Source organism: Thermobia domestica, chromosome 1 (genome assembly GCF_964235325.1).
Source record: "Thermobia domestica chromosome 1, izTheDome1.hap1.1, whole genome shotgun sequence".
NCBI lineage: Eukaryota > Metazoa > Arthropoda > Insecta > Zygentoma > Lepismatidae > Thermobia > Thermobia domestica.
Window position 1 is genome coordinate 146193231 of NC_137454.1, and position 26906 is coordinate 146220136.

Genomic DNA, 26906 nt, shown 5'->3' on the forward strand with positions numbered 1-26906 from the left:
GCAGATATATGTGCCATTTAATGTGTGTATAGTCTATGTATATAGTTAGAGATAAAAGTTACTGTAGAATATTAAATTATGTGGTATATTTCATATGTTTGTAATCTGAAGACATTTAGTCCCTGCAATTATTAAAATTCTTTCCTTAATCTGTTTTCGAATTTTCACATCAAAAGGAAATAAAAACAGCTTCAATTTATTACAATATTTGAAAATGTATAATCCCTTAAGTCTTTTATTTCAAATTATTGCAAGTTAAAGATTTTGTTCATATTCAGAATGACCAGTATTTATTTAAACATGAATTTCGGGAAACAAATTATCTACCTTTTCCATAGAAAACAAAGGGTTTACAAGTAATACACAATTGACACATTTTACAAAAACTTTACATTCGATCTAAAATATTGTGTTAATAAAAGGAATAACTTAAATTGATAGCATTACAATATTTATTTCGTTCGTAATACAACCTTGATATTAGAATATCCATTTAAATTCTTTCGTTCAAAAAATCTTATCCAACCACACCAAGTTACAGTAGAGAATTACAGCTGTTCATTTGAGTTTTAAACAATGTAAAATTAATAAATAAAAGTTGTCAAAAAGTTCAACACTTCACTTGTAGAAGATACGGATGTGGTTATCCATTTTCTACAGCCACGCGTTTATTAGGATTCAAGTTAATTAACTGGTTACTGCTCTCTACCAATTCTGCTATAGAAACTCTTCCCCTTTGTTTTACAAACTTTGCTACGGCATCCAACTCTTCCTGAGAGATGTAGATGAATTTTCCTCTGTCATCAATGACTCCTGCAAAATAATCAATGACATACTTTTAAGTATGGTTTCTGCGATCTTAATATTAAGATGTTAACTTAGACTCACCAAAGTATATATCTACCATTTAATAATTGCAGAAATTTTAAAGGGGAATCGCATCTTCCTACGCGGCGTTTATGGAAGTACCAACTACAACTCCTAATCACATTTTATGCATCAATCGTTATGGTGTAGAAGTATCAAATAACTATAATGCTTGATGCCATGAGATGTAGTTGGAGTTTCAGTAGTTGCTTTAAGAAAACGTCGCAGAGGATGATGGAAGTTTCTATTGTTTATAATACCAAGGTTAGTCCAAATTCATATTTGAAATCATGCGGCGTCAATTTAGTCCGTTAAACTGTTAATATTTATACAACTTATAATATACATATATAGGGTGTCCTGAAAAGAAATCGGACACTTTAGGTGACAGAAACAAAAAACACGACTATGCGTCCCATTCTCAACGCTTTTAGAGCTACAGATTGTTAACTATTTTTGACCTTCAATGAAAGTATTTATGTGGTTCTTCTACAGAGGTGAGGCAGTGCATTTGAATGATGATGATATAGTCTTTCCAGCGGTATGCAGCATGTGGCAGTGGTGTCTTTGAAAGGGAAGTTATAGAGGGAAATCCCGTAACATCAATTTACCACAATAACTTCCTTTCCAAAGACACCACTATCACATGTCCAGGGCCGTTTTTAACCTCCCCGGGGCCCTAGGCACTTTAAATTGTTACCGCCTCCCACTATTTCCAGAACACCCCCTCCTTCAGTTATTACCTTGCCAGTTTTGGTTCGGGAGGGATTTTCCCTTAACTCTCTTACTCCTTTTCCTTTCTTTGTTTTTGCTCTGAATGGCCTCCCAAAGGAACGTGATTTTCTCTCGGGACACCCTGCATATTACAAAATGTGTACAATATACATAAGTCAGTGACATATACATATAGTTGTTTTGAGTTTCATGAAAAAATAATTAAGAAGACTCTACACACCATATCTAACACTTAACTATTTTATACAGCAGTATATGGCTAAATTCTTTGAAGGATCTGGCTACTATACCATAAGATCGACCGTATATTGGTCAGAGAAGAGGACAGCCCAGCCGAGGTTAAGTACTGTGAGCAATGCAACAAAGCCTCGACCGCATATTCACTCCAGCACGTATTAGGCAAAGGCCTCTTCAACGTTGACTGACAACCTAGTCAATGCACTCACCTCAGGCCTCTCTCCGCATCCTCTACCTATGTATTTGCCTCCCTGGGCTTGTCTGGTCTTTCTGGCTTCGAAATAATAACAGTCGAAATGGGGGAGACAGAAATGTTAAAATAAATTAATAAATACAACCCTCTTCCTCTAGCAAACGCAGGACTCTATGGGGCCAAAGTCCCCAGCTAACCAAAGGTTAGTTACAAATATTACGAATGTTGTAACAGAGGCGATAAATTAAATATCCATAAACACAAATAACTATTGAGTAAGCACTGTGTTTTCATTAACAATAAAAGTGGTTTAAAAAAAAATAAAAAAAAACTACACTACAGTAACATCCAGAAGTCTTGCTGGAAATGAATAAATTATTACTATTATTATTATTGAAGATTTGAGAATTCAATGATCTGTAATCGCAGGACGAGTCAGACAAAAAGCATGTACGATCAACGAGCGGGCGGAGTGTGTGAAGTGTCCAGGATTAATGAAGGCGAGTCACTAGCTAACGGTTGGGAACCACTAGATTAGAAGAAATCTGTAGAAATAGTTGCTCAACGCAAAAACTTAAGATAATTTCACGTAATATGACCATCATCTACTCCGTTATTAAGAACAAAATTCGTGATATACTATCGCTAAAGCTCCAGCCGCACTTATCCTTTACTTCCTCCTCTCCTCTTAAAGAGGTAGAACCCTTCTCACGAGAAATGCATTTATTTGTAGAATCGCTGTTGCTTTTTTTTAAATAAAAAAAGAAGCAAAGTTTAACGTCACACACATGCTCTTTAGGGTATAGGACAAATGCACCAAAGGAACATGCCACTAGACCAGCGGACAAGGCTGTTGTGTTTATGTAGAGTGAAGGAGCCAACAGGAGCACTCCGAAAGCAGGTGTGGGTGGTCTTCTGCACTATCTCTCACGGCTGCCAGACCAGAGACTAGTACAAATATCAATGTATTTTTCGGTTGAAGTTTCATTGCTATTGTGTATGACTGTTTTACACTAATTTTGTGATCTGACAAGGAACGGACATGAACCTGTCATCTGGAAATCCGAATCAAACGTATCCATTCGATAAACATAGATATGTTCATGCACAAAAAAATTAGGTGCCATGGACAACAGAGTAAGTCTCTAGGGCCCATTAACACTGTTAGTATAAACATAATCCTAGACTCGCAGTGAAATAACTATTGTGTTAACACTGTTCATTGGAAAGTTATAGTTTATAGTACATTCTCTTCAGCATGAAACAAACTTTCAAAAGGTGCTAGGTATTGGGGCCCATAACGTACTTCAACAGGGAAAATTGAGAGAATGTCTAGAAAATTCCCTCCAGAAATCCCACTCTCATCACCTTTGGACCCCTCTGGAGTGGTCCCCGGGTACAAGTACACAATCCAAATGTATCTCGAAAAATAGTATAGGGGATAAGAAATGTGTGTATCAAGTTTTGTATCGATAGATAGAACAAAAATGGGGAGAAAGCTTGTATACCAATACACGATTTCCTCTCATACCTATTCTGTCTATCAATACAAAACTTCGTACACACATTTCTTATCCCCTATAGTATTTTTCGAGATATATTTGGATTGTGTACTTTTACCCGGGGCCACTCCAGAGGGATCCAAAGTTGATGGGAGGGATTATTGAAGGGAATTTTCTCGACATGCTCCCGATTTTCCCTGTTCATGTACGTTATGGGCCCCAATACCTAGCACCTCTACAAAGCTTGTTTCATGCTGAGGAGAATGAACTTTAAACCATGACTTTCCAATAAACAGTGTTAACGCAATAGCTATTTCACTGCGAGTCTGATTTTCTTTACACTAATAGGGTTAATGGACCCTAGGGACTTACTCCGTTGTCTATGGCACCTAATTTTTTGTGCATGATCATATCTTTGTTATGTTTATGGAATGCACTAGGTTTGATTCGGATGTCCGGAAGACAGGTTCATGTCCGTTTCTTGTGAGAAGAAAAAAAAATTGAGGGGAAAAATCACCACACAAAATATTCTGGTGTGATAGGAGCAAAAAACAAAATACAACGTATTATATATAAAGTGCTGACATCCTGTAGAGAACTAGAAAACGACGGATTATGAGGCAACAGAAAGAACTGCTCATGCCGCAGGCAGAATTCTAAGAACTCAAAAAATTGGTATGCAGTGCGAAAATGTGAAGATTGTATGCTAGGTAAGGGAAAGGAAAATATTCATATTCTAACTCTATCCATAATGTTCCATATACTTTATTAACCATACTATGCGAAATATATGCGTAACCTGTTGCAAATTTGTTACTTCAAAAAAATTTATTTACTGTGCAAATTTCTTCTCGTACAAGCATATTAAGCCAGCAGCCGTCTACATGTATTTAAATTATAATCCCACGTTAAATAGCTGTACATATGAAGCACAAATCCCACTTAAGAAGTATGTACACAGCATGTCTTAAGTTACATTGCTTCACACTAATATTTTTTGCTGTGCAAAGGCGACGTCGTCTTTAAAAACTATGCAAGAAATTTTACTATGTTGTGATCATATGACTGACATTATTTGGCACCAAGGAATTAGTTCGTGTACTTGCTACCTGCACAGATATTTCAGATGCCTAATACCTAGTTCTGATATAAGGGACTAGTTGAAATGCGCGTTCTTCGCACGGGAAACACTGCTTTACTGAAAATATTTCAACATCCTTTACTCCCTTGTATTTGAACCAAAGTAAAAAAAAAAAAAACCTTCAGTTTGACCCAAGTTCTAACCATGTCCAAGAATGCATTTCATATAGTACATCCGTCATTCTTTGCGAAAAATTTAGACTCCCTTCCACCGTTAGGATATTCTTTTCGATTAGATTGAATTGATACAAGAAATAGTACGAATGCAAAGGTAAGTCCATTGTTATATATTAACATGTATGCTATTAGTAATCAATTACCTGTAAGGACTTCATCTGCTTGCAACTGCTGAATCCTCTCAATAACACTTTGAGTTTTCATCTTAAAATGGGCTGCCAAATCTTCCAGTACAACTACTTTCATGTCCTAAAACAAATGTAACTTCATTGTTAATTTAATGTAACAATGTAATTATACAAAAAGAATTATTGATTTATTTTTATTATTCCCTAACGGAAGAATTCTTAACTCCGATATGCACGTTCATTTTAAGGGAAAATGAATGTATGATGAACGAACACCATTTTTGAGTCTTTTCTCTTACGGAATTTCCGTCTTCTGTTGCTCTGTTATTATTTCATCCATTACATCATCATTCGCTTGTATATTACTCTCATCTACTATTCATCTGACATATATATATATATATATATATATATATATATATATATATATATATAAAGAAACTTTTCAACACTGAAATACTACTGGTTCAAATTAAAATTTTAGTGTCTCCAAAAACAATTTTTGGTAGTTACGGGGTGATAAGATATAGAATAAATGGGAGAAAATCCAAAGCAAACAGACTTTCAATCATAGACATATTTTTTTAACTGTTTTGTATGCAGCCTCTCTTTTTTTCTGTATTTACTAATGCTTTTCAGTACCACTTACGTTCATCTTAAATTGATTCAATAAACTGATGAGAAAAGATGCAGATGACAAGCTTTGGGGGATATGTTGTCAATTTTGAGTCTGGGAAGAAGCCAAATCATTAAGATTGAAAAAAAACAGGTTTTACCCGTTTACATAGGTTCATATAATAACATACACAAAGAAACAGTAAATAACAACGAAATTAATGACATCCAAATAGTGAACAAATGCACAACTGGACTGCCAATTTAATTCAACTGTCATTTATTCTGTAATATAGACACGAGTTATTAAAGCACAACAGATGTGTTGTGGTTCAGTCCATACGGTCTGATTGTGAACGGTAGAGCACCAATGCCAACACTAGGGAAGTGTGTGGATATCAGGGAGAGGAGAGGGTAGCATAGTTGTTAACGTACCAACACGGTTAAATTGGAGACCGGGTTTGTTTCTCAGTCCAGTCATGCACTTTTCACTCTTTGCGTATCAATGAATTCATACCAAATGGTTTGAAAATTAATTGGCTTTCCCTTCATTAATGGTATAATGAAATTGATGTTTGATTCACAAATACATAAACTTTTCTTTGAACAAGCAAAATTGTTATTAATGGTAGAGAAGTTAAAAAATATTGCATTATATAAGGAGTTAACCTCTATTGCATTTTAAGGAATGTTTTCTCAAAGCTTATAACGAAGGTTTCAGAGACAAAAAGGGAATAAAAAAGCTATTGTGTAATTCTTTACCAAATAAATAAACTTTTAAAAGATAAGTATGAGTGGAATATTTTTGACCCACAAATTGATAATGACGAACAATGACTCACTAATGTGCATTCGTATTTAATTTAAATTTATATCAATGGTAAACACTTTTCTCATTTAGCTTATGTTCTCTTGTAAACTATCGTGTTATAAAATCGAAAATTGATTAAATGTAGCCATTAATACTAGAACGAAAGATGATGGAATTCAAAAAAGTTCTAATAATAAATGAAAGTGACATCCAATTTATTGACTATTTTCTTTCCAGATTAACGTCCATTTTTTTCAGCGACACTCTCTCAGAAGTATGTGCGGTACTTTTTTTTTAATCAGATAGGCGAAGATTACTTACTCCTTTAAAAATTTGCATGTAGCGATACCGACAATACTTGCATTGATGTTTTGATGGTATTTTCCAGAAAATAAAAAGCATTATTTTTACGTACGGTATATATCATACAAATTGTGTACTTCACTACAACCAAACGCTATATAAAATGTAGCGGTTCCATCTCTGGCTCTGTCAGCTAAGTGTATATGTGCAGCAACGTTGTCAATTCATCTGACTCAAGTGCCTCTTTGTTCCCAAATAGTTAGCGTGCGTGATCCCGGGTTAGATTCTCGGAGGAGATACTTCCCTAAATCCAGAGTGATTCCAATTCCACTTCAAACAGTAGATCCTGTCCCATATGGCCTCAGTGCTGGAAAGGAACGTTAAACCTCAATCAATCTTTAACTTGATTTGAACCTCATGCGCAGAATGATCCAAATCAAGTAGGAGTGTCTCGAACTGCAGCAAATCCTGGTCCCCGGCGAACACATTGACAGATTTGTCAACAGTAGTAACATAATCTTGCCTCAAGTAAAGCAGTCGTTGTATGCTGACTCACGTCAGTGAGATCAACGTACTAAGTTTCCTACAATTATGAAAGTCGGTACCTTTTGCTTAAATGCTACTTTTAATATTGTTTCTGCTCTTCCCACTCCTAGCTTACAAGTAATATAAATTATTTTTAGTATTATATAAGGCTGAACGCACCATATATTGCCCTTGCCAAATCTTCCCGCACATGTACGAAAACAAGAAAGAAGAAAAAATGATCTCAATCAAATTTGGCAAGCCATCAAATAGTTTCATGTTAATTATAGCCCACATCGGCTTAAACTAAGGACAAATAACATATTCAGTGTAGCCAGGACCACACAGCGGAGTACTATGATTCACCGCGGAAACTACAGATGAAATAATAATAATAAGAAGAAGAAGAAATAAAAAATCTTACCTTAATGTAATCTACAAATTCTTGTAGAAGATTTTTCTCGCTGTTTTCATCAGTTCCTTCTTCGAAGCCCTCTTCTTCCACTGTGAAAGCAGCCTTCATTTTTAGGTATTCCTCATATTCCTGCCTTTCCTTCTCCTCTCTCTCTTGCTTTTCTAATTCCAATCTCTTTTCCTCATCCAACTTCTCCTTCTCTTCTTCCTTCTTCCTCTCAGCAGCCAATTTGGCCTCGCGCTTCTTCTTCTCTTCCCGGTCACGTTCCTCTGCCTACAACACATAAAATCATATTCATACACCTGTAATTAGTTCGTGGAAAATGGATTTCGGTTACGAGAAGTATTGCAGTTTGCGATTTTTAATATTAAATTAAACTGGAACATCATTACCCCCATCATTATACAAATAAATACAAACGCAAACGTAAACATTCTTCTGATCCTTCAACATTCTTTAACGCCGAAACAGTTGAAAACAAACTCAACGATGGAGACATAAGAGGTGCAGTAAGATTATTATTTTCTGAAGATATTATCGTCAAATCTAATGCCTCTGTTTTAGAAGCATTTAAAGAGAAGCATCCTTCACATTCACTCTTTTGCATTACCAGATTCTCCTAAAGATCAACCTAATATACCAAGAGTTTCAGCTTCTGAATTACAGTATGCTATAAAATCCTTCCCATCTGGATAAGCTGGAGGTATTGATGGTCTCGGTCTTTCGATTCTTAAGGATTTATTCTCACATCACGAACCAGATTCAATGGAAAAATTAACCACAGTGATTCTAGAATTACTTCACTTAATCCTTTCAGGTAAAGTACCTCACAAACTAAGACCAATCTCTTTGGATAATCGCTTATTGCACTTAAGAAGAGTGGTGGAGTTCGACCAATTGCTGTGGGCAACATTTGGAGAAGGATATCAGCAAAAGTTATATGTTTCAGAATTAAAGAATCCATTGTCAGGGTTCCCACTCTCTTTCTCCCCAAAAATTCCGGGACGTTTCCAGGACAAATCACCATCCAAGACTTCGACACAGGAAGGTATAAGAGGATTGCAACTGTAGGTTCAACACTTACACCAGTGAAATGAAAAGTACAGTAGCTTATGTATTAATGCAAGTACAGTATTAATACGCAATAATTAAATACACAAAATGCAGCGTAATGTGATATTTTTTTTTTGCCTCCCAACTCTCCTTATAGCCATACGATCTATCCACATCTAGCACATGTATTTTAATTCTTTCTACGACGTTTTAATTGTGCACCGAACAAAATTGCAAACAACAAAAATGTATTTTTCGTACATAGTATCTTCATTGTGTGACAGATATAATTAGGGAAAAAAAGAAATTATATTACAAATTTTTCAACTAAGTATGAAGTTGTGTGATTTCCTCATTTATAGAAAAAAGAAATTATATTACAAATTTTTCAACTAAGTATGGAGTTGTGTGATTTCCTCATTTATAGACATAATCTCCTTCTTCTTTAGCGAAGCTGCTCTACGGATAGCATTTGACTTTGTCAATAAAGTAATGCAAGACTTCTGCTCTGCTTTATGTGCAAGCTGGTCTGCTTCAGTCTTCAAAGTTTCACCTGTTCCCATCAATTTCCTTTTCTTTCTCTGCAGCTGCTGTACATTTTCACTTATCTCTTTCCTCTTGCTCTGCACTTGACTTTCTCTTTCAACAGTCCTTATTTTCTCCAGCTCTGTCATATAGCGCTGCCTTGCATGGAAAACATGATGCTGCATTTCTTTCGTGATGTTGATTGAAGGTATTTATGGGAAATGTTATCATACACCAATCTATGGAGGACTGATACTGGTACAAACCACAGTTTCTGGAGGATAGTGCTAGTGAAGGCAGCATGGGTTGACAGACTACTGGATGAAAGAAAAAGAGTTTTCCCAGTCAATCAAGTATTGGAGGAAAGAAAGTTCACCAACCACCCACACATGCAGCATCATGACAAATTATTATTCAGCACAAAAGCAGGTATAGCAAACGAAAATAACAATCAATTAAAATCTTCATTTATGAAAAATCTGACATTCAATATTTCTGTAAATTTCAAAGACAGAAATGCATTTTCAAGGACATTTTCAGGATGTTTCCAGGGAAAAAAATCAATTCAAGGACATTTCCAGGATTTTTAGGACGAGTGGGAACCCTGATTGTAACTTTAACTTCAACCTCATCAGTTAGGAGTATGCGTCCCAAATGAAGCCGAAGCCGCAGCACATGCTGCTTGCATCTACTTTTCTACTTCTCTCTGTACCTAGCCGGCATAACCGTGGGACGTAAAACAAAAAATTTCGTTTATTTTTCTACTTCTCATATACAATAAAAAGCTATTTTGAAATTAGACTTTCGAAATGCTTTCAATTAACAACCGAGACGCAATGCTACTCTCAATTAAAATTAATTTTCCATCGATTTATTACTATGTATATCAATGTTATGCGCAATCAAGTAACCTATTTCTAGGTGATAACATTATACTTTTGCAACGTGGAGTATAACAAGGCGATTCTTTGGGTCCCGCTTTGTTCGCCATTACAATTCAGTCCATAATGTCTAGGATCAACACAGAATTAAATAATCTGGTACTTAGATGACGGTACTATAGTAGGGGATCCTGACACATATATGAGATACACAATATTCGAATTGTGGCAGCAGACATTGGACTACACTTTAATTTCATAGTGTAAAGTAGGACTTTTAGGAATTTCGCAAGATCAAATGGAAGTGTTATACAGGGTGTCCGAAAAGTCCTTCCCTGATTACAGAAATTGATAACTCAGGCTAGAAATAAGATAGAAATATGAAACTGGTGTTGAATTGTTTACAAACTATAAAAGTTTTGGTCACATCAGTACACTTCCACAAGGCAATTCGTCTGAGATAACCATTATCGTCCTCAATACGTGATAGCATTTCGACCGCAAAGTCATATCGACGTGTACCGTTGTCGGGCAACAAGGCCTGAACGAGTTGCACTTTGTAAGCACGAAACAATAAACGTTTGTGTAAAATGTCATGGATAGAGCTTTTTGGCATCTGTAATTCACGTGAGGCCCTGCGCACCGATTTCTTAGGACTTCTCAGAAAAGACTGCCGCACAGCCTCCACCGTGTCTGCTGAGGTTCTTGGTCGACCAGACCTCGGAAGGTCAGCAACCGACCCTGTGTTCTTGAACTTCTCATATCAGGCTTTAATGCTCTTGACATCAGGTGGAGTCCTTCCAAATGTTGTCTGGAACTGTCTCTGCACCGTGGTTGGTGATCGTGTCTCATGGTACCACAGGACACTGTGCCTTCTCCTGGTTGGTTGGCATGGCTTCTTGGGCTTCTTACTTACGTACTACAAACCTAAAACAAACAAAATTGAGACTTGGTAAAACAGAACAAACCTAACACAGACAAAAACTTTTAGAGTTTGTAAACAATTCAACACCAGTTTCATATTTCTATCTTATTTCTAGCCTGAGTTATCAATTTCTGTAATCAGGGAAGGACTTCTCGGACACCCTGTATTCACAATTTAAAAAGTCAGCACCGGGAATACAACTTATCACAACCTCTTCAGCCTTTCTTCTTGGTGCAGCCCTTTCACTTGAGGCAACATGTGATTTCTTAGCCGAAAAAACTAAACAAAATAGATTTTTTCTTGTCACGCCTGGCCCTAGTTTCAGCATATTCAGCTTTTTATCTTCGTGCGTCGTTCTCCATGCCAAGACTAATTTATTTTTTTACCCTGTTCTCTTTCTTGGGCGTGATGTCGATTTGCTAGAGAAGTTTGACACTGTTCTGAAAAGTGGACTAGAATCGTTACTCAACTGCAACGTAAACAGTAACGCATGGATACAGACCTCACTTCCAGTTGATTCTGGAGGTCTTGATATTCGTCGGGTTGTCGATTTGGCGTATCCTGCATATTTAGCGTCGTTATATGGATCGCAGAACACCACTGAGATACTCCTCAATCAAGAAAATGAGCCTCACATGGAATTTGATGTCCACGAGTCCACGATTGCATATCTAGGTGGTCTAACCTACCTAGTTTACGACCTCCTAAAATAACTGGCAGAAGTTCACAATCAGTTTGGGACAACCCGATCATCAATCAGTGTTACTACAAGCAGCAGACAGCCAAGAAGACAAGGTCAGACTTCTCCCCTCCTCATCTCCAAATTCAGGTGCTTGGCTACAGGCACTACCGTCACACAATCTAGGACTACATCTTTTAAATGAAAGTTTTCGTATTGCAGTTGCACTTCGCCTAGGGTAGACATGTGAATCACACAACTGCTCTAAATGTGGTAAATCAGTCAGCCAGAAAGGTTTACACGGTCTATCTTGCATAAGTAGTTCCGGAAGACATGTGAGACATTCGAACGTGAATGAGCACTCACACTGGCGGAAGTTCCATCTGTTTGTGAACCTCCGGGATGTAACAGATCTGACGACGAAAGACCAGATAGCATGACGCTGGTACCATGGAAGAGGGGGAAGATTCTTCTCTGGGATTTCACCTGCTCTGTGACACTTTCGCGCCATCCAACTTCACTCTTTCTTCGTCACGAGAAAAAGCTATTGCAGCCCGCAGAGAATGCGAGAAAAGAAGGAAATATAAAGAATTACTCGATAGGTACATGTTCGTGACGGTGGACATTGAATCGAGCGGCACTTGGGGCCTCGAAGGTCTAAATTTCATCAAAGAAGTAGGCCAACGTATTGCACACGTTACTGGCGACAAACGAGCTTCTAATTTTCTGATGCACGTATCAGCATAGCAGTTCAGCGAGGCAATGTGGCTTCCATTTTAGGTACATTACCTCCTGGCAAATTATTAGAAGAGGTTTATCTTTTATAACTAACTATGCAGAATTTGTTGTTTTACCATTTTTCTTTCTTTCTTTCTTTTCTAGGCAACATCGTTTTATCTTTTTTTCTTTTCTTTTTACCTTCTCTGTTTTTCTTTTGTGCCTTTCGCAATTACCACATGATTTTGTATATCGGGTGATTTAATAAATATTTAACTGTAAATATATATATAAAAATAGCCTTTGGCTAGCTGGGGGCTTTGCCCCAGACCCCCGAGACTGCTCGGATTACGGCCTCGCATTTCTTATATATCGGCCTTTGCATCAACAGTGAATTTCGTGAACTTGCTCTTCATATTTCCTGAATCTGCCCATCCGGGGGCTTCGCCCCCACACAATGCCTTCACTCGTCCTACGGCCTCGCATCTCTTGAACCCACAATTCTATCGTTTCTTTTCCTATTTCAACTATCTAAAGATAGGAATTTGTATCACAAGAAAACGCCCATTTAAATAGCATGGGAATTTCTTCATCCCCCTTTAGACCCATAAAAATTAAAAATATTCACTTTTGGCAATTTTCCTGTCGGTTAGTCTTGGAAGGCTACAATCATGCCAAATTTCATCATTCTAACCCTGCCGGAAGTGCCTAAATATTTTGGGGTGTAGAAGACGCCTCATATAAATAACATGGGAAAGATTTTTCAGTTTCCCATAAAACCACTTTACGGTTAGAAATTTTTATTTCTGATGATTCACTTAAGTAACGCTAACGAAAACGTACAAGTATACCGAATTTCAAGTTTGTATTCCAATTCTAAGTACCTAAAACATGAGGTTACAGGCCCAAAAAAAGGACCATTTAAATAATATGGGGAAATTCTTCATCCTCTCCTTAGACCCCCTAAAAGTTAAAAATATTCACTTTTGGCAATTTTCCTGTGGGTTAGTCTCAAAAAGCATGTCATGTGGGTTAATCATGTCAAATTTAATTATTGTAGCCCAACAGGAAGTGCTCAATAATTTGGGGGTGTAAAAGGTGTTCCATATAAATAACATGGGAAAGATTTTTCAGTTCCCCATAAAACCAATCTACGGTTAGAAATTTTTATTTCTGATGATTCACTAAAGTAACGCTAACGAAAACGTACAAGTATACCGAATTTCAAGTTTTTATTCCAATTCTAAGTACCTAAAACATGAGATTATAGGTAAAAAAAAAAAAAAAGGCCCATTTAAATAACATGGGAATTTTCTTCACCCCCTCTTTAGACCCCCTAAAAATTAAAAATATTCACTTTTGGCAATTTTCCTGTGAATTAGTTCCGGAAAGCTACAATCATGTCACATTTAATCATTGTAGCCCTACAGGAAGTGCTCAATAATTTGTCAGCTCATGTAGTTTTATATGTAGTTAAGGTATTCCACATATTTAAAAAAATAGCTAATTTATCTAACTACACAGCTTATAGACACATACAGCTTCATATGTAAAATTTTATTAATGAGAAATTTAATCTTACATTTCTTGTGCTCTCAGTACATTTTTTATTCTGAAATTTTAGCCTTACACAGATTAAAGCCAAAGCCTACAGCTAAAATTAAAACAACTACCACGACTTCGAAATTCATAAACTGAAAATTATGAGACCAGACCGGAACTAACATACATCATAATGTGTGGCTTCCTGATAGTCAAGTACATTAACTCTTGCAGAAGATTCTTTTAAAGGAAACTAAGGTTGTATTTAGAAGTATACTAATAATTTTTCTACAGTACAGGAATTATACCGGTAATGTGAGTCCACATAGCAACGTAAATTTTTCTCAAATGGATATGTACTGAAAATGACGACAAACAATTGATGAAACTTATACGGATAAGTTAAACACGGGGTGATTAAATGAGCTCACGATCAATATTTTATTATTCAATATACATCGTATCAGTTCATTAAGTAATTTCAAGAAGGTATATTTTGTATTATGACTGTTCATACGGAAACAGGTAGTGTTTCCGTAGTATTACTGATTACTGCAAGATTTTTGTACTGCTGAATGTCAATGCTGAATTCAAGACTCATACTGTGAGAAATCCAAGCACACTGATTATCAAAATTTCTATTCGTTGGAAATTACGGACATAAAAACTTTACTCTCTCAAAATTTGAACAAGATTTTAAAAAAATAAATAAAAAAAATAATTACAAAATGAAAAATGAACGAAACTAACCTCTCTCTGGGCTCGGCGTTCCGCCTTAGCCTCTAATTTCGCTCTTTTCTTTGCGCCAATTTTACCTTCAGGTAAAGCAACTTCATCTCCTAACTCTTGTAGAGCCTCTTCCTCTTCATCTGATTCCTCCTGGCGTCGAGCTGGAGAAAACAGTTATAGCTATTCAATAATTGCTCTTACTTTGTTTAGGTTGAGACAACACGTAAATAAATAAAAGGTGTAGGCTCCAGGTCTAACCTTTCTCATTTGCATTTTTTCTTAAATCGAATAATGAATCACATCATAGGGTGCAGTTGTTACTTTATTGTGGAAATATGAACAAAATTCTTCATACGCATTTTTCCAGAAACGTTATCCGAAGAAAACCCAAGCTATTAGTAAACCAATCTGGGTTGCTATTATTATCGAGATCATCTTCGAAAAAATTTACCACCACCAATATATGTTCTAGGATTAAGAATTAGATTTCGGGGCTTTCGGCCCCCCATCTATGGCCATGCAGGCTTGTCATGTATGACTAGACGTTCTTCGGGGATTACACTACACGGGGAATTGGGGAGGAAGACAGGAATGGGGAAAGAAGGAAGTGGTCTGGGATCATTATGTTACATACCATCCCGGCATTTGCCTGGTGTGAATGAGTAAAACCGAAGAGAACTTCACTCAGGATGGCTGATCTGAAAAAGCTTTTACACTTTTTCGACTAAGTGTTTCCACCGAGAATCGAACATGGGAACTACCTGTTTTAGACTCTTCCGTAAGCAACGAATGGAGTCACATTACGTATAGAATTATTAACGAATGAATGAATAAAACTAATTTAGTTTCCGAGAAAATCGCCAATTTCGACTTCTATCCTCCAGTAACTATACTTACTTCTGGAGACAGAAAGAGAAATAACTCCTTGAGGAATTATTATCGCCAATTTCGACTTCTATCCTCCAGTAATTATACTTACTTCTGGAGACAGAAAGAGAAATAACTCCTTGAGGAATTATTACACACATACAGACATTACAGATTTAAAATTTGATTCCGATATGTAAAAAAGGAACGAACAAAAATCAGTTTTGGGGAAGTAGGGGTCATGAACATGTAAAATCGCTGAAAGCGCGAATTCGAATTTTTACACAATCGTAAGGCTCCCTTCAACAACAGTCACTCAAAAATGAAAAGGAACTACAAAATAGAGCTAGCTTATACATTAGAAAGATCTGATTTGCTCATGTAATCACTTCTATATCGGTTTTGGACCCTCTATAATGAATGAATAACTGACAGAAGTATTCTTCAAACAAATAAAAAATTTATAAATATGATTAATTGAATTTATTTCATAGAATTGGTCGCTGAAAAGAAAGAAAGAAAAACTTTCAAATGATAATTGTGTTGACATATTTTGCATTAAGGCTAAATTTTTAATTAAGAAGGTAATGAAAAAATTTCCAATTTTACATGAACACATCTACAAACTGTACATTTCTCTGAAAACAATTTGAATGTGTATTAGTTACGGCAAAATACATTTTCATGTGTAAAGGTATAAGTAAACTTAAAAGATTTCTATTAATCTTCCGTACAACTTACAAAAATTATGAGCATTGAGTAAAAGTGACGAGGATAATAGTATACCTGCTGCTCTCATACGTGCTCTTGCATTACGAGCCGCAACTGCTCGACGTGGAAGTTGGGGTGCTTGAGCTGGATGTGCTCCATGTTCTTGGCGCTCATCTGCAAAATTAACATACTCTTTTAATGATAGAACATTCCTCACTGAAATTAATATATATATATATATATATATATATATATATATATATATATATATATTATTTCAACTAGATTTTTTTAGTTTAAAGAAAAATCTTGTATTTTATTTCCAATATCTAAATTAAGGATTATCAAACAAAGTCCATAAACTAAATTAAATTTAAGGAGCGAACAATAAAAGATTGAATAGAGAATAGATTTTTCACATTTTACATTCTCGTCCCAGTCGTATATTCTTCACACTTTGAATTTCACTAAATTTGACCTTACAGAAGATATGGTGTAAGAGAAAGAGCGGGTTTCTTCAATTTACCATACAACATCAACGTTTAACTGTTTTATTTAACAATGAAAAAGGATTTCACTCTGCTCCCCTTTGAAAAACGGAAAAGACCAGCATGAGAATTTTTCAAGAGACCATTTGACAATAGGAAAATTGACAGGAAATGGGTATCCTTACCTCTATGTGTAATGTTATTTAAGATTCCTTTTATTACATAGAGGGTGTCCGGGAAATAGGGACGAATATTAAAGTGCTATAAAACTAACATAAAATATGTTGAAATTATTTTTGTTTATAAACACATTGAGTAACTTCTCCCATTTATGTACACATACAAATTAGGTAAGTTTCTCACATTTATGTATGAAAAATTGTATCCGGCATATAACCACCCAAGGATGCACGGCAATGAGCAATGCGTTCATTGAAATTTGCGATGACGCATTCGCAAACATCTGGTGTGATGCCGTTAATAATCCTCTTATTTTCATCCTTTAGTTGTTGTATTGTCTGTGGTTTGTACCCCAAATTCTGCAGTTCTGCTTATTGACGTACCCACTGAGATGGAAGTGTGCCTCATCGGAGAAAATTATTCTTGCCGTGAAGTTCTCGTTCTCCGCTTGTCGAGCCAATACCCATTGATCAAATCTATGTATCTTTCCATGACCTGTAGGCTTCAACTCTTGTGTAGGTTGAATCTTGTATGCATGCAATCTCAGATCTTTCGACAGGATTTCATGCAGTGAACTTGGTGATAAATTCAATTGTTGAGCTCGTCGGCGAACTGATTTCATGGGGCTTACGGTCACACTGTCACGCACGACAGCAATGTTTTCTTCTGTTCGAACAGAACGCGATCTTCCAGTTTGCTTAACATTTAACACTGACCACGTGGTCTCAAACTTCAGGACCAACTTTCGAACTGATGATTCAGTAGGAGCAACATTGCCTCCAAGTGTCGCACGCAAATCTCGAACGGTTGCCGTGGAACTTTCCTTGTTTCTGTAATAACTTTTAATCACTTGGATGCGTTGCTTTGTTGTCAAACGCTCCATGCCGAAATAAACACCAACCAACAATGCTCAGCACACAGGCTACTAATAGGAAGGATAGAGAATAACAAACATGGTAAAACTACGGCTGCCAACCGTCATATGACAAAATGGTGCGAAATTCAAATTCGTTCTTATTTCCCGGGCATCCTCTATATTACCCACAATTCGAATCACTAGGTAAGTCAACAGGATTCAGCACTAATTTTTACACTTAATTGCAAAAACTAACAATTGCATACCTTGGAAATTAGGCTCGTCAAACATATAAAACAACTAACTTGTATTCTCAAAACTCCATGAGTAATAATCTTTCTATTGTCATAGCAACACGAAACAATTATCTCTAGTTATAGCCACTACCATTACATGAACATCAATCTATTTCAACATATATTCTACATTCTTTTCTTCTACTTCTTCATAACATATTGTGCACTTTTAAGCACCGTTGCCCAAAATAGCTACAATTAGAAATGAAAGTAATTCACAGATGTCAGATATACAATATCGTTGTATATATGGCTCCCGACGAGGACTTCTTAAATTGGTTAGAATTGAAGAAAGAATCCTGGACCGCTACATATGCTACAAGGTACTTGGTTACCTTACTTTCCGAATAGCCCTCACATATATAAAATATAATACATATATATATTAATTTCATTTTGTCTTAACAATAATCTTACATTCATTTAATAATCAATTTCATTTTAATTCAATAAAATTACCGACAAAGAGGACTTATTCAAAATACGATCCTTTTGCTGATTACTTAGGTCCTAAAATAGATTCTTTAATTCAATATCATCGGAGCTCATAGATAAATTAAATTAAAGTATATTGGAATGTTACATAACGTATTTCTTCCATTTGGGCATAATTCAGATAATTATAAAATATTTTGAAAACACAATATTGACAAGTGAAGCGAATTACAGAGAAATTATAACAATACTCAAAATGAAACAAAACAAGACTTGATTAATATAATGGAATAATACAAATAAAAGAATTATTATATTAAGAACTAACAAAGTTTATGTGGGTTAGAATACAACATGTTTTATTTATTAAGGCATAGTTAGCATAACTTTGATAGGTAATATTCGTATTCATTTACATTAAGAATATTATTTATATTACCTGTATAGAATTCAAACAAAGTACGAATGACAAATTAAATCATTACGATATTTAAAGTGAAATAAAACAAAAATCAACTGAATATGTTTTCTCGGACGCCAAAACATTAGCTTAAGTTATATTGCCAAAGAATTCGGTTAAGTTATTGCACGCCACAATCTTGTATACAGTTTTGCCTATTATTTGCTTCCACGGTACCTTGGTTTCTATTTTGAGAATTTCTGCCATCTATGAAATTGTTACGAAATCCATTTCGAGAAAAATTAGATGTACAGTTTACCTGATTTCTAAATATTGTACGATTACTATTTCTATTTCTTCTGAAATTGGGTTCGGTTCTATTACCGGTATAATTGAATCTATCATTACTTCTTACATTAAGACTACATTTTTCACGCACATTGATATTTCGGATTGGAATATAATTGGCTTGGTTTCGGTTGTTATTAGTTTGGTTTCGATTAGTGTTACTTTGCACCATTGATTGATTTTCAAAAATTTGGACTATCACAATTAGATGACTGAAATTAATGCATTGTGCAGAAATCAATATTTGGTGCAACCTAAAAGGTAACAATATCCGAATTGATGCTATGATTCGTGATTCCTGTTGGTATGGATTAATTAATTTCAACTCATTATACACTGAAATCACAAAATCAGTAAGATTCTTATCAATTTTGGGATCATACCGTCTGTTTCGAACCAAAGCGTCTCGGTTTGCCAACTAAATCATTCTCAAAAATTGGAAAGCAGTGCGTTTTTAAAATCTAAATCATTGCGTAAACTCCCCCTGATCGCTTTGAACCAAACAGAGCATGGTGGTAGCAAAACGTGTTGTAAAATCTTAAGAAATCTGGATCTATCTACCCCAATTAAATCGCATTCTTTTTCGAACTTCTCTAAAAATACACTTGCAGGTATGTCTTCTGACCTTCCACTACATTTCGTTAAAGACCTTATTTTACTAAATCTGAAATGATGATGATTATGAGACTGTTTCAAATGATCAGATTTTACTATCTGGTTTTCCGGCGATGTGATGAATACGGTCTTCTTTCTTCTTTCCCGGTGCTAGAAACACTATCATCCCTTTCAGTACAGCTTTCCGGTATATCATTTCCTTACAAAACTAATCTGGGTTCATTTGGCCTATAGTCGCTATTGGTGATCTGATCAGGATTATCATTTATGATAATGATCCTTTCCTTGATAGTGTTTATTTCTTCCTGTAATACTTTAATTTGGTTGCTATGCTCATTAACTTGAATTTCAACCACTTCCACCGGACTTTGTACAATTATAAATCTGTGTAAAATTTGATCCATCCTACAGTCTGTTCGTTCTAGTTTAGTGTTCATTTGCTGCGAAATTTGTTCAAATTTGCTACCCACTTGTTGAAACCTAGTATCCATCTGTTGTGTTTGCTGTGTCAGTTGCTCAAATTTAGTATTCATTTGCTGTGACAAGAATTGACCTAGCTGTTTTATAAGGTCAGCCACATTCATTGACGTATCCGATCCTGGTGTTTCAACATCACCAACTTCATCATGATTACTTTCGACTCTGAGTAAATCCATTTTAATATTCTTATAAATTTTCCTTTTACTTCTTAATAAAGTGTACTCCGTGTTGACGGTTATTTATGAGATTGTTTACTTTACTTCACACAAATCTCAAAGTTCCTTGCCGGAAAACACCATCTAAAACTATATGTAACGTTATTTAAGATTGCTTTTGTTACATATATTGCCCACAATTCGGATTGCTTTTGTTACATATATTGCCCACAATTCGAATCACTAGGTAAGTCAACACGATTCAGCATTTTAATTTTTACACTTAATTGCAAAAACTAACAATTGCATACCTTGGAAATTAGGCTCGTTAAATATATATAACAACTAACTTGTATTCTCAAAACTCCATGAATAATAATCTTTCCGTTGTCATAGCAGCACGAAACAAACAATTATCTCTAGTTATAGCCACTACCATTACATGAACATCAATCTATCTCAACATATATTCTACATTCTTTTCTTCTTCTTCATAACATATGGTGCACTTTTAAGCACCATTGCCCAAAATAGCTACAATTAGAAATGAAAGTAATTCACAGATGTCAGATATACAATATTGTTGTATATGGCCAGGGATTTCACAAAGGTTCACGAAAATATGCAGCAGTTTAAAGAGCCCGAAAGGGCGGTGAATGGAGCCGATATTGGCCTACTCATCACTCGGCTGAAATTCATCTGGCTAGTTTGATCTATTAAATACAACATAATTGAGTCTAAATGTTTTGTAGACTAAGGTAGGATTCTTTTCTAGCTATATCGATGTTTCTTGCATTTTGTTCACTTCAAACCACCTCTCTTCAGAAACGAAAAACACTATTTCATATTTGACCTGTATTATTCATCCGCCAAGGGCACATAATCATCCCCCACAATGTCCTAACCGACTTAAAAAAAAAAAAAAAAAAATTTATAAAGTTTCAAAATGAAATAAAAATCATTGTGTCATCCTTCATACATTTTGCGACCTTCAAACTAATCAAGAGAAATGCCCTTAATACGGTATATTTACCAGGGTGGAAAAAAATCATGATTTTTTTCAAAAAAATCATTTTTGTTGATTTTTTTGATTTAAATCGATTTTTTTGATTTAAATCAAACCTTTTTCTTCGTATGATACAAGTCGCGAACTGAAGAAAAAACATTAGGAATTAGTATTAAATGTTAATTATGTCATTTAAGTGAAAGTATTGGGTTTTAATTTTGAATTAAATCCCAAACGTTAACCTATTTCAATCCCAAACAATGTTTCTTAAGCATTAAGGAAAAAGTACAGCAATGTATATCAGCATGACACTTTTCTTTTCACGAAAGTTACTGATATTTGGCAGGGGCATATTTTTAAACAATTGGAACTAGCTAGCGGCACGAAATACATATAAAGTACATAAATTTAGCCTAAAATTAACTAACTCACTCTATGACCTATGGAACCCGGAGGTTCAATGCCATGTTCACAAAAGCTCTCCTGACTTCTATCCTTAGTCAACTGAATCCAGTTTCTATTTTGTATTCCTAGTTCTGCGAGATTCATTTTAATGTTGTTCTCCCATCTGGGCCTAGGTCTTCCTAATGGTCGTTTTCCGATTGGACTTCCAGTTAAAACTTTGAAAGCGTTCCTACTTTCTTCCATTCTCGCTACAGTCCTGCCCACCTGAACCTCCAAGATTTGATGACCCTAACAATGTTTGGTGAATGGTATAAATTATGCAGTTTCTCACCATGAAGTTTTCGCCATTTCTCATTTCCGTTCCTTTTGGTTCCGAATATTCGTTTCAGGATTTTATTCTCAAATACTTTCAGTCTGCGTTCTTCCCTCAGCGTAAGCGACCATGTTTCACAACCATACAGCACAATAGGCATAATTATCGTTTTATATATTTTAAAGCTTCAAATTCCTCGACACAATTCGCGATGATAAGAGATTTTGAACTGAATAATAACACGAATTCCCTGCAGGAATTCCAAAATAAAAAATCAAGATGATCAGTTCCAGAAGAAGAAACACTTGTGATTGTTAAAAATATGTTTTATGTGACGTGAAAAACAGTTCAAATGCGAGTTGTCCGTGCATTTAAGACATCTATACATAGCAGGCACGTTTTCATACTTTTCTGTTGGCTATTTTATTTCCTCTTATAGTTTTTCCTGCACAGGCGCGGCAAATTTTCTGCGATCACATCGCAGATCGCGGCATGTTCTGCAATGGGGTCAAGTATCCACTTTATCAAAAGTATTATTCGATATTTTAACGCATCCAAAATTTGTCGTATTACGATCCCGAGGAACTTCTATGTATTTAGTACATAAATTTCGCCCAAAATTTTAAAATCTATTTTTTTTTTTTTTTTTGTTTGTTTGTTTCGGAGAGGGGATCGAACCCTCTAAATACGCCCCTATTATCTGGAAACAAACAAATAGACATGAACACAAAAGAGCTTTCATCTTAAATGTCCATGGTAATTTCCCCATTGGAACAGAAATTTTAAAACCCTGTGTTACAAAGAGAAGAAAGCAGGGTTCACCCGTAACCGGTTCAAACGGGATTTTCCCTGATAGTTCCCACATGATACTCGTTTCATGCTGTGCTTACATACATTTGAGTCTCACTGTATTATGATTATTATCTTCCATAATCGGAATAACAGAAGAGAAACGGGATTTTACTTACTTTCACTTTAAATTAATTCATTTCGGAATTTGATTTAAATCAACGATTTTTATTAAAAAAATCAAGTGATTTAAATCTTGATTAAAATCGTGATTTAAATCAGACTGATTTAAATCAATCCACCCTGATATTTACCGATGGAAGCTATATTTACCTAGGTAATCATTCAAAAAGCTAAATATACCTTACTTTACATCTTTATACCAAATTATAGCACATACAATTTTCAGGCTTGGTCCGCCTCTTCTTAGATATGATCTTTACAACCGCACTGCCATACGTATGTCACATTGACGGAATTTTTCATTCTGGAAAAATCGGATGAAATACCTCTTAAAATTAAATATTAACTAAGTTAATTTATTCATTGTATTCTATGCAAATTAATTCCTATTTTGTCCACCACAACTTGAAAGTGTGGAATGAACTTGCATAGAATTTAGTTCCTATTTCATCCGAGATACAAGGTTCTCCAGAACGAAAAATTCCATCAACGTATCATACGTTTAGTAGTACAACCGTAACAATCACACCGAAGAAAAAAGAGCGGAGCCTTGACACAAAAATGAAATTAAATCTTTAAGTTCTACGTCCCACGGTTATGCCGGTTAGGCTAAGGGAGACGGTGATGATGAGAGATGAGTGAAATGGTGGAATGAAGAAAGTGGGAGGAAACGGGAGAACCCCGAGAAAACCCACGAGACGGTGTTTGTCCACCACAAAGTCCACACGGCGCGAGCTGGGATCGTACCAAGGACACCAAGCACCGGAGGTGAAAGCTCTACCACTGAGCCACCGCGCGCCCCTAAGCCTTGACACAATATATGTTATAATTTATCATACAGTATTAAACGTTAATACAGTATTTTAAAAAATAAATCTGAAACTCTATTTAAGTAACACATTTGTGATGCTTGAGTAAAGCCTCTTCCCATACACTGAAGAAACATCTATGTTACCGTATCTTATTTCATCTCTCTTAATAAAATATAAACTCGAACATCCCCCATTCACAGCTCCACAATGAATAAACCTCGCTACAGTTCTTAATTCATTAAATAAATGGTCAGCACATCAGCTCCCGTCGCCGTTATATCTGGCTCTCAACATCAAAGTTTCCTATCTCCCGGTACAGTTCTGGTCACAAAAATTGGGACTATCTTCCACACACTAATTCCGAAAAAACGACCCTAAATCCTTACGAATTCCTTTTAGGACTGGCTCTTATTCCCAGCATTTTTGCCACAGTCTAGGGTGGAAATTGAACGATAATATTGTAGTATGCATCTGATAATTTCCTTATAGACACACAAAATAGCTACAAAACAGGAAATCACGGTAATTTTAAGTTGCAAATGTGATACATTATTCATATTTTAAATCTAGAACGATTTAAATAAGCGATGGAAGTAGGGAAAGTATCGTAACTAGAAACAGACTACAATGATTAACTATATTTCAGGTAACATTTACTTGCAATGTCAGTATTACAAGAATTTACAACCAAGCAGAAAATAAACCAAAATTTGAATAAACATTGCTGCGCATAAGACGAGTTACTTTTAAGCCGAACCTACACTTTACATAGTTCATACGTGTAACAAGTAACTACTTCCTTAAGACACACATTCTAAGGTACTAAGAGAATTTCGTGATCAAAGAAAGGAATTAAAGGGTTCTGGTTTAGTTTTGGCACACCACATTTTGGAAATTTAAGGTAAAATTCAATACTTTGCATGAGAAGACATTTATATTTATATTATCTTCCACCAGAGGTGTATTTCTACATAGTGTACACAAGATGTATTTTATGTTTACAAATGGAGCGTTACTAGTGTGAAATCATGACAAGTCTTACTGAAAGTCGTATCATTGCTAATTTTCACTCCGCTCGCTTACGTATATACCCACCGTTCCTTCGGACGCACCCCGAGCAACCACACGGGCCAATCAACTTCGCTCTGCCCTAGTTTTCGTACTTTTAGTGACCACCTAGCATAGGTTGGTTTGTATTTACTGCACTAGCTTTGCCATACATTCAGATCATATCTATACACAAATCGTAAAAGAATTGTAACTTTTTTAAAAATTACTTCTGGTAATCCCCTTGAATTACAGGGTAATATCACGTCACCCAGTGCAAATTTTTTGTAGAATAATAAGGAAATTAGTGAAGGAATTATAATTTTTCAACAATTATTTCGAGTGGTGTGCCAAAAGTAACTTGCACGTTTTTAAATACGTGGATCTAATATACTTTTCTCTAATCAACCTGCGCATGCGCGGGAACAATGTGCCATGTAACAATATGTAACCAGGACGTAATATTGAGTATAGGTACACGTATATATCCGTATAGTAGGTACATCTTAAGTTCCAAGCTCTCCTAAAATCAACCTACACCTAACAATGCACCGTCACCTACAATAGTTACAACATACTACGAGTTGATTACGAGACAAAGGCAGGGTATAAGCTATGTAATTAGTTTATGTTGGTCACCTATTATAAACTCCTCGATACGTCGTTCAAATAACTAATTGGCAGGCTCGATAAAGGACAGTTACATTCACAGGATAAGTTTATTCTTGTCCTGTGTTTACTATATAAACACCAACACAAAAAGAAAAAAACGTGCACGTGTAGTTTTGGCGCACCACTAGAAATAATAGTTGAAAAACTGTAATTCTTTCACTAAATTACTTCCTATTGTCTCCTAAAAGATTTGCGCTGGGCGACATGAAAATATGTCACTTCGAATAATTAAAATACGGTTTCCGGATGTACGGCATAAGAACTAGAGCAAAAGCAGAAACCAATCTGTGTTAGGTGTCCACTAAAAAGCACGAGAGCCATCTAATCGAGTTAGGGTAGGGCGAAGGTGGTGGGCCCGCGTGGCAGCTCGTCCGAAGGGAGCAGACGCGTCAGCGATGGTGGGTGTATGTGTAAGCGAGGACAGTGAAAAAGAAGTGGATTTTGGCTTTACACTAGTAACGTTCCACTTGTAAACATAAAATCCAGCTTCTGTATACCGTGCAGAAATACACCACCGGCGAAAAATAATACCTAGTAGAGTCATCTTTCATATGCACTCACTTATTTTACCCACCGTGAAGCATTTGTAATGTTTTACACTAGTAACCCTACACCTGTAAACCTGAAATACAGCTGTATTACTTTGTATAAAATTTTGTCGCTTGCAGAAATATGTTCCTTATGAATATATATTTTCATACAAAGCATTCAATTTCACCTGTAAATCTTCCAAAATGTGGTGCGCCAAAACTCCACCAGCACCAACAAAAATATAAATAGTGAGCAAAATATATTACCTGTTTTCGTAGTTTTTTGTTTGAATATCGCAACTAAAAATAATAGCACTATTAGTCCAGATGCTATGGTAAAAAGAATGATTAAATCCATTCTGTATACTGAAACAAATCTACTACACGGAAATTATACTGCTATTTACTATTGAACTGATTACGTAACACACTCTTCTCTTCATAATTGTCTAAAGTATGTAATCAAAGGTTATAAGCACGTAATTAACTGCACCATTGTATGTTCCTTCTCTTTAACAAGTCTAACACTTAACCATATGTTTCACACGCACGCCTGTCATATTTGGCAATCAATTCAAAGCTATAACATTTTGAAACAATGTTTTACTTAGAATTATTT

General features: G+C 35.6%; 1 protein-coding gene across 1 annotated transcript; it reads right to left on the reverse strand.

The window, feature by feature from the left end:
• Positions 1-429: 429 nt before the first annotated feature.
• Positions 430-26874, reverse strand: Ddrgk1 (DDRGK domain containing 1). The gene is made up of 6 exons (XM_081764022.1): positions 26555-26874; positions 16353-16451; positions 14721-14860; positions 7658-7921; positions 4995-5100; positions 430-813 (listed from the first exon to the last, which is right to left on the reverse strand). The coding sequence occupies exons 1-6, from the start codon at positions 26643-26645 to the stop codon at positions 644-646; spliced, it is 870 nt and encodes a 289-aa protein (XP_081620148.1). The 5' UTR covers positions 26646-26874; the 3' UTR covers positions 430-643.
• Positions 26875-26906: the final 32 nt, after the last annotated feature.

Bases quoted from the DNA above. Each gene is read 5' to 3' on its own strand.
- Ddrgk1 (XM_081764022.1), bottom strand. From the start codon at position 26,645: ATGGATTTAATCATTCTTTTTACCATAGCATCTGGACTAATAGTGCTA. The intron at 7,922-14,720 runs GTTAGTTTCGTT...TATGTGTTGTAG, and splicing joins AACGCCGAGCCCAGAGAGAG to GCAGAGGAACGTGACCGGGA. The intron at 5,101-7,657 runs GTAAGATTTTTT...CATTTGTTTTAG, and splicing joins AATTTGTAGATTACATTAAG to GACATGAAAGTAGTTGTACT.